The sequence below is a fragment of the Nestor notabilis genome, unplaced genomic scaffold, assembly GCF_000696875.1.
Source record: "Nestor notabilis isolate BGI_N333 unplaced genomic scaffold, ASM69687v1 scaffold3684, whole genome shotgun sequence".
In the NCBI taxonomy this organism is placed as follows: domain Eukaryota; kingdom Metazoa; phylum Chordata; class Aves; order Psittaciformes; family Psittacidae; genus Nestor; species Nestor notabilis.
In genome coordinates this window covers 515-14127 of record NW_009925891.1, presented here as the reverse complement: position 1 = coordinate 14127, position 13613 = coordinate 515, and the positions used below count along the sequence as shown (strand labels likewise).

Sequence of the window (13613 nt, the reverse complement as noted above, 5' to 3'; positions counted from 1 at the left end):
CCCTTGAGGCTAAAGTTCAAAGAGTTTTCCTCTTTGTGGTAATCACCTTAATTCTTTTAAAACATCAAATCTTCCCTTGTAAAAAAAGTGTTGGTTTTTGGTTTGTTTTTTTTTTCTTCTCCTAAATTATCTTTCTTGCACATTATGGTAATGATAAACAAGAGCCATCTGATCCCTGTTGCACAACATCAGGTTTTAGAAGTAAGCATGAGTATTTTGGAACAAAGAAGACATCATACAAGTCACAGAGTGTCACTGCAGTACTCCCCAGGGTGTTACGATTCTTACAGAAAGAGCCTGCAAATTCCAACTTGTTTATAACTTTTTGTGTTGATTAGAAAACACTTGATTTTATATTGATTTTATTTCCTGTAGGAGGATGGGGAGGAGAGGCACAAAAAAGCATGTTTTATCACAGTGTATATAAAAATAAATCAAAGAAAGGAGCAGATTTCTGACAAATCTACATGTGCTGAATATTTCTCCTGTATTTCTTTTTTTCCTCTTCAGGATTCTCCACTTTGTCTCTAGCTGACCAGATGAGCCTTCTGCAGAGTGCTTGGATGGAGATTTTGATTCTCGGTGTTGTATACCGGTCACTTTCTTTCGAGGATGAGCTTGTATATGCTGAAGATTATATTATGGATGAAGACCAGTCCAAATTGGCAGGCCTTCTTGACCTTAACAATGCCATACTGCAGCTGGTAAAGAAATACAAGAGTATGAAGCTGGAGAAAGAAGAGTTTGTCACCCTCAAAGCTATAGCACTTGCTAATTCAGGTTGGCAGAGTGGCATGATGGTTGCTACAGTTTTACTATGTCATTTTTCTTTTCTTTCTCTGTAATACTTCCTGCATGCTTGTTTTAAACATGGGGTTAGAATAAGAAATTGCTGATCAGACCTTAGCCTAAAAGGCAACACGTGCAGCAGTTCAAACTAAGAGCTTTCTGGTTCTAATTGCGGAATATGTTCCTAAGGGAGTGGAGAATACTGCACTGTATGATTCGAAGAGTATTTTACAGGCAGAGATCCCTCAAATGAATATAGATGTGTTCTCCTAAATCCACTCCATAATCCAGACAAGTCTAATCATTGCAATTAAAACAAACAGGAAGGAGGCATGAGAATATGCTATATACATTCTCTTTAAAGGCAGCTACTGATCTATCTGATAAGGTGAACTCAGGGTATGGGAGGAGGGAGGAGATTCTTCTTTAATCTCACAAGGACCACACCTTACCCTACAGATCCTCCACATTTATGAGGATGCCTCTGCAAAAATTATTACCTGTGTGGTGAGGGTTAAAAATTTCAGAAAGAATCCTTTTTCCCCTACATTTGAATTTAAAAGTGCTGAAGCAGGGAATGCTGTCAGATACCTAAAAATCGTTGGTGCTTTGTTGTTTTTCCTTTTGTGTCTCCTTAATGCTTTGTTGTGGTCTTAAGTCCCTTTTAGAATTTGCATAAAGTTCACGATAGATCCCTCTTTAATGACGTGCCGATCATTAGATACCTGTGTGTCAATAACATGCTCTGATGCTATGTTCCATTGACAGTCACACCGTGCCCCTCCATCTGCTTTTGTTTTGACCCTATCTTTGAACTTTATCTTGGTTGCTGGCCAGTAGTTTTCCCTTTAATTACAAGAAGGAAACTGTCAATAAAATCTGTTAAATGGGATGCAATGAGTGGCTTGAATGGGCGGACGGCTATTTGTTCAAATTCTGCAGCATTCAAGGTATTGACAGTTTGTTTTCTGGGGCCATATGTGACGATCAATCTCAGGCTGGGCTCAGCCGCGCTGAAAAATGAAAAACCAGATTGCTTTTGCTTACTTGTGGATGACGACTTGTGATTTGGCGCGGTCCGAGTGAGATGAGACCTTCTGCCCAAATTGCCCCCTTGAGAGCCAGGACGTGTGACTGTTTTTAGAAATAATTTTTTAATTGATTTTGTAATTAACAGTTCATCTACGATATTGATGCCCGAATCCTCAGATTGATAGGAGGGAAATTGTTTTCAGCAATGAAGTTGTACTTTCCTATTCGTCTTTGCAAGGCAATTTAGCATTTTTAATTGGAAATACCATTCAGAAAGATGCAAAGCCAAAATGCTTGTTAGTTTCTTTGTAAAATAGTCTTCACCCCACTAACTCTGCCCTTAGTTCTAGAATATGATCTTATTTCCAGAATAAACAAAGTGCTGAAATGCCTCAAAGATCAAAATTATTTTTAATTGAAGATTTATTTCTCATTTTTGGCCATTGTAAATAGACACTTGAGGGTGTTTTGCAGCCACAAGGCTTTGTTTTGCAGAATTGGTCATGCTTAATGAACAGAACAAGAAAGTTATCTGGAATTACGAGTCTAAACTGAGGAGGTTTTTCACATTTATTTTGACTCTGTAATTCAAAGACTGAACTAGAAATATTTCTATAGTTCACTTGATAAAAAGGACAAGGGGCTAGAATATAGAGATACGGTGTTAAATACCACTCGATCCCCCCTACCCCCCCTCCCAAGAAAAAGAGATGTTCGATGTTTAAGTAATAATAAAAGATACTGCTGCCAGAAAAAGTTTAGTCATACATTGTGCACAGAGTGAATCAGAATCATCTGTAGCTTCATTAACTTCACTGGGCATTACAACCAGGATACTGTTGGAGATGAATACAATTCAGCATACTAAAATTCAGGGCACATTTAAGTGAAAACGTTTCCTTCCCTCATCTTAAAATAAAGCAAATCGCTGTTTTCAAGTGAAACCAGTGCAAGGGGGAGTTCAAAAGCAGCCCAGCAGTTTGACTCCCTTTCAACAGAATGTTTTCACTGCTGACATTCAGTATTTCAGCTTCAGGTTGTATATGCAGCAGGTACCAAAATTCTATCAGCTGTAGCTACGCTAACCTGTAGGTGTAAAACAGCACCTGCATAATTACAACCCATCAAAGAATATCAGGCCCCTAGTGTTTTAATTTACAAATGCAACTGAAATGAAAGTAACATTGAGATCAAAGTAAAATTAGAGGTTTTGTCTGGGTTTTTTTAATGGACAGACCCAGAAATAGCTTATTTTGACATAACTATAAACCAGATTAATGTAAATACATCTATATTGAAAATAAATAAATAAATAAAATGCCATTGCAAATTCACATTTTAATTCAATTTTAATATATTTAGTTGCTGCATCTGCTTTCTTTCGAAGCTTCCACTATTTATTTTTCTAGTTTAAAATATATTAGCCTTTTTGTAGCTGTAGAGAGGATGGATGCAGTATAATAAGACATCTTGGGTGTTTCAGACGTTTTTGCCATATCCGCACTGTCTAGAAAGATTTCCAGGTTGACTCTACTGTAAACAGTAGAAAAAGATGGGTTTATAGCTCTGTATCTGTGTTAGTGATTTATGATACAGTGTCATAGTACTTTCCTGGCTGGTGTATAGAAGCAGGAGAAAAGAAATTGTAGATTGCCTTCATATTGATTGTATTTTGTTTGGATAAATACCTCAAGCTTTGTTTTGGCCAACAAATCTCAGTATTGTGAGCATTAAAACCCCCCAACTGCTAACTTTTCCTTAGGCCTACAGAGTCTACTTGAGCAGCACTCGGTCTGAGATGATCCTGCCATTTGGTGTCGAATAGGTGGGGAAGAGGAGCTGTTTTCCAGGGTGATTCTCTGACAGTCATTACCAAAATGTTCCCTTTGCAGGGTTGGCCAGTGCCATGCCACTTCTATCAGTGTCCAGAAATGCAAGATGCATCAACCTTGTAGATTTGGAATGGAGCACATATAGCATCCGAAAAGTGTAAATTCATATGCACAATACTGAACTGCATAGACATTCCAGTCCTGTGTACATTAAAGTCTATGCAGGTCTGATTTCAATATTTAGATTTAATATGTAGTGCTTAATATGGAATTTATTGGGTTAGTTTCAAACATCTGCGTTGATTCGATAGTAATTAATACAGCCTTACTCCAGACAAGTCCCTCTCTGGGGGGCACTGCCCTTGTCCCGTCAGTATCACAAGTTCCTTCCTTCTTTCTCTACCTTGTCTACACAGAAGCAGGTAGGTACCTTGAAGCCACAGCTCCAGGCGAGCTGGCACCAATGAGCACTTTGTTTACCCACGCAGAAAATCAACTTTGAATGGTTTCCAAAACATGCATGTACCAATTACTTCCTCGTGTGTAAGGGAAGGAGAAATATTTACAAAACATATCTGAAGCGTCCACCAGTGCACGCACGCACATGCGAACGCTCCAGCTCAGAAGAGATGACCTGCTTGTCTCTTTTGTATTAGAAAATGCTTTCCTGGATGGCTTAGTTAATACTAAACAAGGGAGTTGCAGGTGAGCAGTTTCTTGAAATTGCCTAATCAGTAAGGACTAAATTGTGCCTTCAGGCCAAATGTTGCAGAAGAGCTTAGGAGTCGCTACTCAGATTTTTAGGAGAAGCTCGGTTCCCATCTACGACCTGACATAAGGCACTAAGGTGCTAAAAGACATTAGCACATTTGAAAATCTGATCCGTGTGCATCTGCCTAATAGGCATCTTGCAAAATCTGACCCAAATGCGGATGCTAGGCACTAAAAGCTATAACCCTATGCACTGCTGAAAACTCAGTCGGAGACGCTAATACTAGCTGTCTCGCCTGTGCCACCAGGAGGAGAAAAGAACCTCTGCTCACCATCACAGTTTCTGGTCTCTGGTACTAACCCAGCACCCTTTCAGTACTGAAGGAGTGAGAACCGAGAAGTATCTTGGTGCATTTCATCAACAATGATGTTACATGATCATCTATCCTGGTAAAAAACCTAGTTCTTTCTGACAACATATTTAGCTTTCCAGCCACCAAGAGTGTACTCAGAGCACTAAGCTATCACCATTAAATAGTATTATCATAATAAAAATTAATTGGTAGAACTCTATAAATCACTTATTCCACAGGAAATGATCTTTCTTCCCCGAATAGACTGTGCCTTATGTCACAACACACTCTATTTAGTTTCTTAATAATGTCAATTTTTTCATTTTGTTTTATTCAGTCATCTTGTCAGTGTTAAAATTCATGATTAAAACATACCTATCATGACTAGGCTGATATAAAATACAGATATACCTGTGTGTTACCCATGTTGATTTTGCCAAATAGAAACAGCAAGATCTGTTAACTCTTTCATGTAATTTGTATAGAGAGTGGTACAGCATAGAAACTAGTTTAAACAGGAAGTTGCTGCTGTAGTCAGAGGGTTTTGTGTAGCTTGAACAGAATATCTTCCTCATACTCAAGTAATCAAATAGATGGTATCTGCAGTTCTTAGAGAAAATAACTCTAAACTCACTGTTACTCATCCCGCTTTTGACAGCGCTGGACTAGTGGCTCTTGGTGGTAATTATGGCCGCTACTTACATATTGTAGTGGATAAAAAGGATTTTGAAGCATTCATATATTTTTTTTAACTGGTACCATACCCCCCAACTCTAGTGTTCAAATTCCCGTTTTCCAGAGTTTTAGTAGCCTTATTGAGTAGGTACTCAGACCAGTTCATAGTATGCAATGCAATTTGTTCTGCATTGCAGAAATATTCCTTAATTCATTGACCTCACTGCCTCTTCCTTGTGAAAAGTAAGGGATAAGAAAAAAGGTAGTTTACTACATTTTGACTTACCTTATGCCTGTGGTTTTAGTTCACTACTAATCCAGTTTGCCTCCGAGATAAATAGGTGTGTTCTGTGAAGTAATTTCTTTTCATACTCTAGTTTCATTTCCTACTCTGTTTTTAAAACTGTTTTGAGGCTTCAGTTCTCATGTCTCTTCCTAGAATTAGACCAGACGAGTGCAATGCAGACTAAAACCTTGCTCACTAAAATCATACAAGACTGGTTTACTTTTTTTGTTTCCATATGGACAAGGAATTCTTACTTTATTCCTCTTTAATTTCCAATAGATATTCCTAGTGAAGTTTCCAATAGAATAAACCAGATGTCAGACCATTTTGCCATACTCTTCTGCAAGGCAAAATATTGTTTATCTGTGTGTCTGTCTCTTAGCCTAACCATGCACACCCCAGCAAACAGTTCTGTGCAGGAAAGACAGGCAAAAGGATGGTCAGAGTTAAGTGTATTTGTTGACCCTGCGCAGGGTGGACCAGAGTGAGTATCTGGGGCGGTTTGAATTGTAGACTGGAAAAGGATGGGAATTCTTGCTGGGCGAGGGAACCAAGAACCTAGTTTGATTTGCTAGCGACAATTTCCATGGGTTGCTTCTATCTTTAGCAATATGCTTAAAATGTTCTGTTTCCCATACAAATGATACAGAAACAAATGTGGGCAAGCACTTTGAAAAGTCCAAGTGTCCCTGTGTAAAATGTGGCTTACGTTTTGGGCAGGAGAGGAAGAGGTTCTGTAATTCTGGGAACTGTTCACCCATCAGTAAACGCTGCAGTGGTTTTTGTGGGATTTTTGGATTGGCAATATAAGATAGATATTACATTCCTCTTATTTGAGACATAATCCAGATTAGGATTTGGTTGTCCTTATGTAAAGCAAAACCCATTTTGCCTGCTGTTCTTACTCTTCATCCTACCCGGTTCTTCCAGGATCCCACAACTTTCTAAACTGATTTATTTGGTTTGGGTTTGTGAACTGCTCAGCTATAAAGATTCACATCACAGCAATTGCAGTCTTTCAAGTACTTGTTGGTATTTGCCTCTCTGATGTGCTTTATCAGCATCTTAATGTGTATGTTCGCTGCTGCATACTCCCTGCTGCTTAATTCACTATAATAATTTCTTCCTTTATGCTGCCTGAGTTTTCTGACGTGAAGAAATACTTCATTTGAGACCCCTGGGTTTTTACTGCTTCTTAGTGATGTTATATACAAAATACACACATACCAGGCTTAAAGTTTCCTAAGAGCAGTATTTTGAGAGGCACCCTCACCCTCAGTTCAGGTGTTTTCCAACCTTTAGCTAGTTCTCACCCTTTGTGGTGTGTTCTCAATGATTTCTGGGTGGCTGGATGTTTGTTTGCTGCATTTGAGATGAAGCTTGAATTTTAAATGAGGTGGATTGAATTTCTATCTGCACCTTGTGTTTTCTCTTGGATGAGAACTCTAGTTTTCTCCCATTTCTTCACAGTGATACAATCAGTCAGCTGAAGAAGAGATACAATTCTGTTTTCCCATCCTGTGATGGTGAAAGAAAGCACTTGCAAGGGTATTCTCCAAGCAAAGCTCAATGTCTTGATGTCCTCCTTTGTGGATCTCACTTTCTCCCATCGCAGTGCTGATCAGTAACAACTTTTGCCCTGCTAGACTGAAATCCCATGTTCTCAGCAGTGCGGTGTGTCAACAAGTCTTGTGTTTGTCTGTTGAGCTCTGCAGTTTCACCAGCCTAGGGGCTTTTTTGTTGTTGCAGGGCATTTGTGATCAAATCCTGCTTGCTTTCAAATGACAACATTTGCAAATTACCCTGTTTAATTTCATTGTTTATATAGGCACTGATTTTTAAGTGTATTACATCTGGCTATAGCTATCCTCTGGATATTACCTGTGTAGGATGTACCTGTAAATTATCCAGACTGCCTACAAAGCGACTTCAAAGCAAAACAAAACAACCAACCAAAGCAAAAGGTTTTCCTTGGCAGAGAAAGAACATACCAAATCTTTGTAACTAGCTTATAATCCCATTTCATATTGTTTGTGGAATTCTTCCTTTATTTCTGGGTTATCACACAGACAACCCATTGCATTTCCTTAAATTATAGTGGTTCTTGTTGACTTTGCCCTCTCTCGCTAATGAGCATTGGGTTTATCCAGCAGTAAGTTAACCTGCTCTGAATTCAAGTCTACATCTGCCAGTCTGTAGTTACTGAAGCCTTCTCTTCTCTTTTATTTTTCCTTCTCTTTCCCCCTTGGCTAGTTCAGCGTTTTCAACCGTTTTCCTTATTTTCAAAGGCTTAAAGCCTGAGGGATTAAGATCTACATTCGTTTAATATCGGGAATAAAGTGGAAGTTCCAGACTGCAAGGCTAAAACTTGAAGAAGGATCTTTGTAGAGATTAGTATTTTCCTGGGCAATCTGCGAGCTGAATCACGGTCTAATTAAATAGCACAGATTGAGTGAGTTTGCATTTAAACATTAGCAGACCCTAGAATGGGTAAAGCTGAAATAAGTTTGAATCTTTTCTGTAAATGGGAACTTAAATTATCATAGTCATTTGATTAAATCATTTTTAAATCTTTCAAAGTAAAATCACCATTTTAAAAGAACAGTTTGAAGTCTTGTTCACTGTTTGGAAGTGTCCCCCTCTCTGCTGTTTTTTTCTTACCCCATTTCCTGTGACAAAATCTGTTTCCCAAGGCACAGCTTCCTAAACTGCTCCATGAACCACTATTTGGCAGCAGAGTGCTTGCATTAGGCCAGTGGAGAGCTGGCTGGTCACGTTCTTCCCCGCTGCTAAATTGATTTCAAAGACAGCAACAAATACATTAAATCCTTTACTACTATTACTTTTACACGTAAGCAATTGTGCTGTTTACATGAGGGATAGTATCCAGTCACCCCTGCAAGGAGAGAATAAAATCCCTTGTTTCAAGATGTCCACACAGTGGAAGAGTTTGAGAGTATGGAGTGTAATAGCTGTATCCGAGGGCAGGTTTTGATTCACCTTCCGTTCTTGCATTTAATTGGGGTTTTCCATTCCTCTTTTCCCTCCTCACTCAGTTTCTGTGTAAGAATTAATGTAGAGCATAGATAACTCCTAATGCTGTAGGCCAAATTGCTATCCAAACTGCAGAGCTAAAGATCTCAGGGAAGTTTCACCTCTGTGCAGAAACTGTGTTAGTCTGGACTCCATCCATCTATTTTCAAATGCAGACATGGTCGCAGTTACAAATACTGATTCTGGGAAGAATGAGACTGGGTTAAAAACTAAACATTTGCAGTCAGGTTCTCCAGAAAGACCTCTTTCTTTATGCAGTGTGGTGTAAAAAAAGCCCATCACAAGAACAGTCTGTGTTTGACTTGCTAAGCTGATACAGTGCTCCTCCTTGGTTCCCCAGCAAATGTGGCCCCGGAACAGGCGACAGGAGGAAAAGACATGTAATTTCTGCACAGGCTGTGTGTGGTTTATGGAAAAATTTAAGTGGAGTAGCACATGGTGTAATCCATAGCACAGCAGTGAGTATCCAAGGACTGAGTAAAGCGTCAGAGAGTAAAGACGACAGTTTGCTTGGGGTTTGCATTCCAAATTAAGCCCGGTGGCTGGACACTATGCTTAAGACATCAGTCACGTTTCTATGTGTGTGTTAGCATGTCTGTATCGATTACATCTGTTTGTAGGACACAGAATTCAGCATTCCTCTGCTTTCAGCACAGTGCACCTTTATGTGCAGTATTACATCCCTGCAGCCTGCGTCTTAACTGCATGCTTCTAAGAGCATGTATTCGCTAAGACTCAGAATTATTAAACATGTAAAATCCCCATAGGACTCCATTATGTGTAATTAACAGATAAACTGTCATCAGAATCAATAAAACGTGCTAAATGATCCAAACTTGTATATAATTAAGTGTCTGTTTTAGAGCGGGAGCTGTAACTTTCTTTTCTCTCTCTCTTAAATTTGCACATTTGTTTTGACAATAGAAGCTGGGACATTCTTGTTAACCTGTTATTTCCTGGTTTGTGGTTTGGTTTACATGCTTGTGTTTGAAAAGAGAGAGTTATTTCCCATCTTGCCTAATTATCTGAGGAAATAGTTGCACGTCAGCTTTTAGGGAATGAATCTTAGATACATCTTAATTCTCTGTATGCAATTCGGGTATTCGAAGCACATGCGAAATTTGATGTTGTTATCATCAACAAGGTAAAACACGAGGCTCTGTCAAAATACTGATCCAGGGCATCAGGCTGCTTAATACAGGGCTCGGCAACGATGGTGGAAGTGGGTTTTTCACCGTCCAGCTCCTCAGCCATTACTCTGGAAACAGGAGCTTTATTCCAAAAGCAAAAGTTAAGGTGCAAAGCAGAGTTGTAGTAACCAGAGTTTTCAAGGATATACTTTAATAACACCATGTCCCAGTTTCACCCTGAGCGGGGCTTGCACAGTGTAGCCTGTCCCTAGGACTTGTACCTCCTCGCAGCGGTTGTGTTTTCAGATGGTGTTTTATTGGCTCTGTAAGTCTGTCGACCGTTCAAGTTTTGGTAGCCAATAGGGGCTGTTAGTGGCCTCTTTCACCTCTGACTGTTCTTCCTTACTCACATTCACCTCACTTTGGACCACATCAGGGGTTTTTTGGCATTTATGGCTACATAAAAATCAGAGAATTAGGGCTGCTCATCCAAAGTCATCTCAGCATGGTCCAGTAACTGCGTGTTCATAGGGACATCTTCCCTTTCTGTATCTATGCTGTTGAGGGTTTTACAGCTATTTCAGTTAGATCTTTTCCTTTTATTTCACACTTCCTTGCTTTAATCTTTCTGGGTCATGTAGCAGTTTAGTTTAGTTCCTGGTGTGCGTTGTGTCTAGGCTTGTCACTCAATACTTAGACCACCAAAACATCTCACCTGGGGGAAGGTACAGGGTGAGGTGTTTGCTTTGAGTGATTTAGAAAAAATGCAAAACCCCAGCACTAACAAGAGAAACCACCTTCAGAGTGGGCGGTAGGGCAGGATTACACCTTGTAGGAGATGGTAGCTTCACAGAACAAGAGCTGTTCAGGAACATGCTGAGAGTTGCCAGAAGAAATTTGCTAAACCTATTGGGAAACCTGCGTTTCCCTTGTGTCAGTGCAGTGGTCCTAATCCCACGATTAGCATCTCTGAGCAGTGGATACTGACCGTGGCTTCCAGCTCCGCTGCCTTGGAGCTTGGCACAGAACTTTACTGAGCTTTTCCGTAGTAGGGCAGCCATTCTTGTTTCCCTGATAAAATGCAGAGCTCAGTTCATACAGCCCTTTGGCGTTCTCATTTCTTCAAAACAGTAACTGTAAGCATCATAGAATCATAGAATAGTTGGAAAGGACCTTAAGATCATCTAGTTCCCAACACCCTGCCATGGAGATGGTTTATGGAGCAGCAAGTGTGACCATTGTACTTGTTTGAGGAGGATGAGGAGAAGGATTAGCTGCGCAAGAGTTAATTATATGTGTATAGTTCCACAGCGGTTCCAGATACATTCTTGAAGGTCAATATATAAATTAGTGGGTAATTATCTTCCTTCTTTGTGAAAGAGGATGGCCAGAACCATGAAAGCGTTGCGCAGGCGTAACATTACCGGGCTTCTGGCACACCAAACTGAAACCTCCTGTTGCTCCTTTGTTTTGCAGACTCGATGCACATAGAGGATGTTGAGGCAGTGCAGAAGCTTCAGGACGTCTTACATGAGGCTCTGCAGGATTACGAGGCCGGGCAGCACATGGAAGACCCACGCCGTGCGGGCAAGATGTTGATGACCCTCCCGCTTCTGAGGCAAACCTCCACCAAGGCTGTGCAGCATTTCTACAACATCAAACTGGAAGGCAAAGTCCCGATGCACAAACTTTTTTTGGAAATGCTGGAGGCCAAGGTCTGACTAAAGCATCATGGGCTTCCCCATCATGCGCGTTTTAAAAAAACAACAAAAAATTAAAAAAAGGAAAAAAAAAAAAAGGAAAAAAAAAACCCCAAAAAAAGGGAAAATAAACAAGATAATAATGGCAAAGAAACTTAGTGTTTAATTAAGGAAAAAAATGACTGCACTGATATTTAGCAGCAAGACTGTGAAGCAGCTTTCAACTTTTTCTTCTGTGTCTTCCCGATGCAGTCTTTTTCTTTTCCTTTTCTCTCTTTTTTCCTTTCTGTTCTTTCCTTTCCTTTTCCCTTTTTCTCTTTTTCCTTTGCTGCTGAACTTTTTAAAAGAGGTCTCTAATTGAAGAGAGATGGAAGCCAGGCCTGCCAAAGGATGGAAATCCATAATATGGATGCCAGTGAACTTATTATGAACCATAATATCCCAATGACAAAGGAATCAAAGAGAGAACCATCGTACCTAGCAGTACAGTACAACACGTTGAACTGACTGAATGCAGTATTAGATTTCATAGGAGCAGTCTCTAATTAGACGACTAGGCGACGATGCATCGGCTGCTTCTTATCATTGCATTTTCCATCTAGATCAGTTACAGCCATTTGATTCCTTAATTGTTTTTTCAAGTCTTCCAGATATTTCTTAGGTTAGCTACAATGTAACTTTTTCAGGGAATAGTTTAAGCTTTATTCATTCATGCAATACTAAAGAGAAAGAAATACTGCATTTTTGTGCTGGCTTGAACAATGATGAACAATAATGAAGGACAAATGAATCCTGAAGGAAGATTTTTTTAAATGTTTTGTTTCTTCTTACTAACGGAGATTTTTTTGTACCAGCTTTACCAGTTTTCAGCCATTTATTAATGTGGGAATTTATCTTACTAAAGCAATAGTCGAAGGGAAGGTGCATATTATCACGGATGCAATTTATGTTGTGTGCCAGTCTGGTCCAAAACATCCAGTTTCTTAACATGAGCTCCAGTTTATAACTAAATGTTCACTGACTCTCAAAGGATTAGATTACACCTACAGTATATCCGAGTAGTCTAACATAGAAATACTCCGTGTCAAATACCAATCTGTAACGGTGTTAGGAGACAGCAACTGTACAGAGGTATAGTTGCTACGTGATTTCTAACTGCTTCAGTTGCAAATGAACAAGATACTGCCTGTTTGCAAAATTATAACCTCACATGCAGAAAAAAACCCTATGAACCAATAGTAGCTTAGAGGCGATGAGGCAAATGCCGACGTTTGCAAAATTAAGAAATCAGAGTAGTAGACTTCTGACCAAATTGAAGAATTTAACACTTCTATACCTTATTTATTGATTTAGATTTTACTTTGTAAATGGCAATCTTTAACAAGTAGCTAAACCAGTATATGTGCTTTTCAACCAGTATTGTCACAGCATGAAAGTCAGTCAGTTTCAAGACTGTTACGAGGTGTAATCTAATGTATAAACCGATTAGATGCCCCCAGAAAACTACAGTCGCTAAATAACCAATAAACAATAACCTCCATCAAATGCTATACCAATGTACCAGTGTTAGTAGCTGCTCCCTGTACTATGTGAACATCCTTATTCTATGTACACAGATGTAATTAAAATTGTAATCCTAACAAACAAAAGAAATGTAGTTCAGCTTTTCAATGTTTCATGTTTGCTGTGCTTTTCTGAATTTTTATGTTGCATTCAAAGACTGTTGTCTTGTTCTTCTTGTGGTGTTTGGATTCTTGTGGTGTGTGCTTATAGACACAGGGTAGAATTAGAGACAATATTGGATGTACAATTCCTCAGGAGATTACAGTAGTATATTCTATTCCTTACCGGTAATAAGGTTCTTCCTAGTAATAATTAAGAGTTCGAAACTCCAAACAAATACTCGTTATGAACAGATACACACTGAAATCATAATATTTTCAAAACAAGGGATAATTTCTGTAACAGTTTATTATAGAATACCAATGTATAGCTTAGAAATAAAACTTTGAATATTTCAAGATTATAGATAAGTCTAATTTTTAAACGCT

General features: G+C 39.2%; 1 protein-coding gene across 1 annotated transcript in view; it reads left to right on the top strand.

Moving 5' to 3' along the window:
- Nucleotides 1-11626, top strand: part of LOC104404735 (estrogen-related receptor gamma) — a 48839-nt gene extending 37213 nt beyond the window's left edge. Inside the window, exons 3-4 of the mRNA XM_010013253.1 lie at nucleotides 511-780; nucleotides 11339-11626. Of these exons, the coding sequence (XP_010011555.1) occupies nucleotides 511-780; nucleotides 11339-11583 (515 nt within the window). The 3' untranslated portion in view covers nucleotides 11584-11626. The remainder of the gene's footprint in view (nucleotides 1-510; nucleotides 781-11338) is intronic.
- The last annotated feature ends 1987 nt before the right edge of the window (nucleotides 11627-13613 follow it).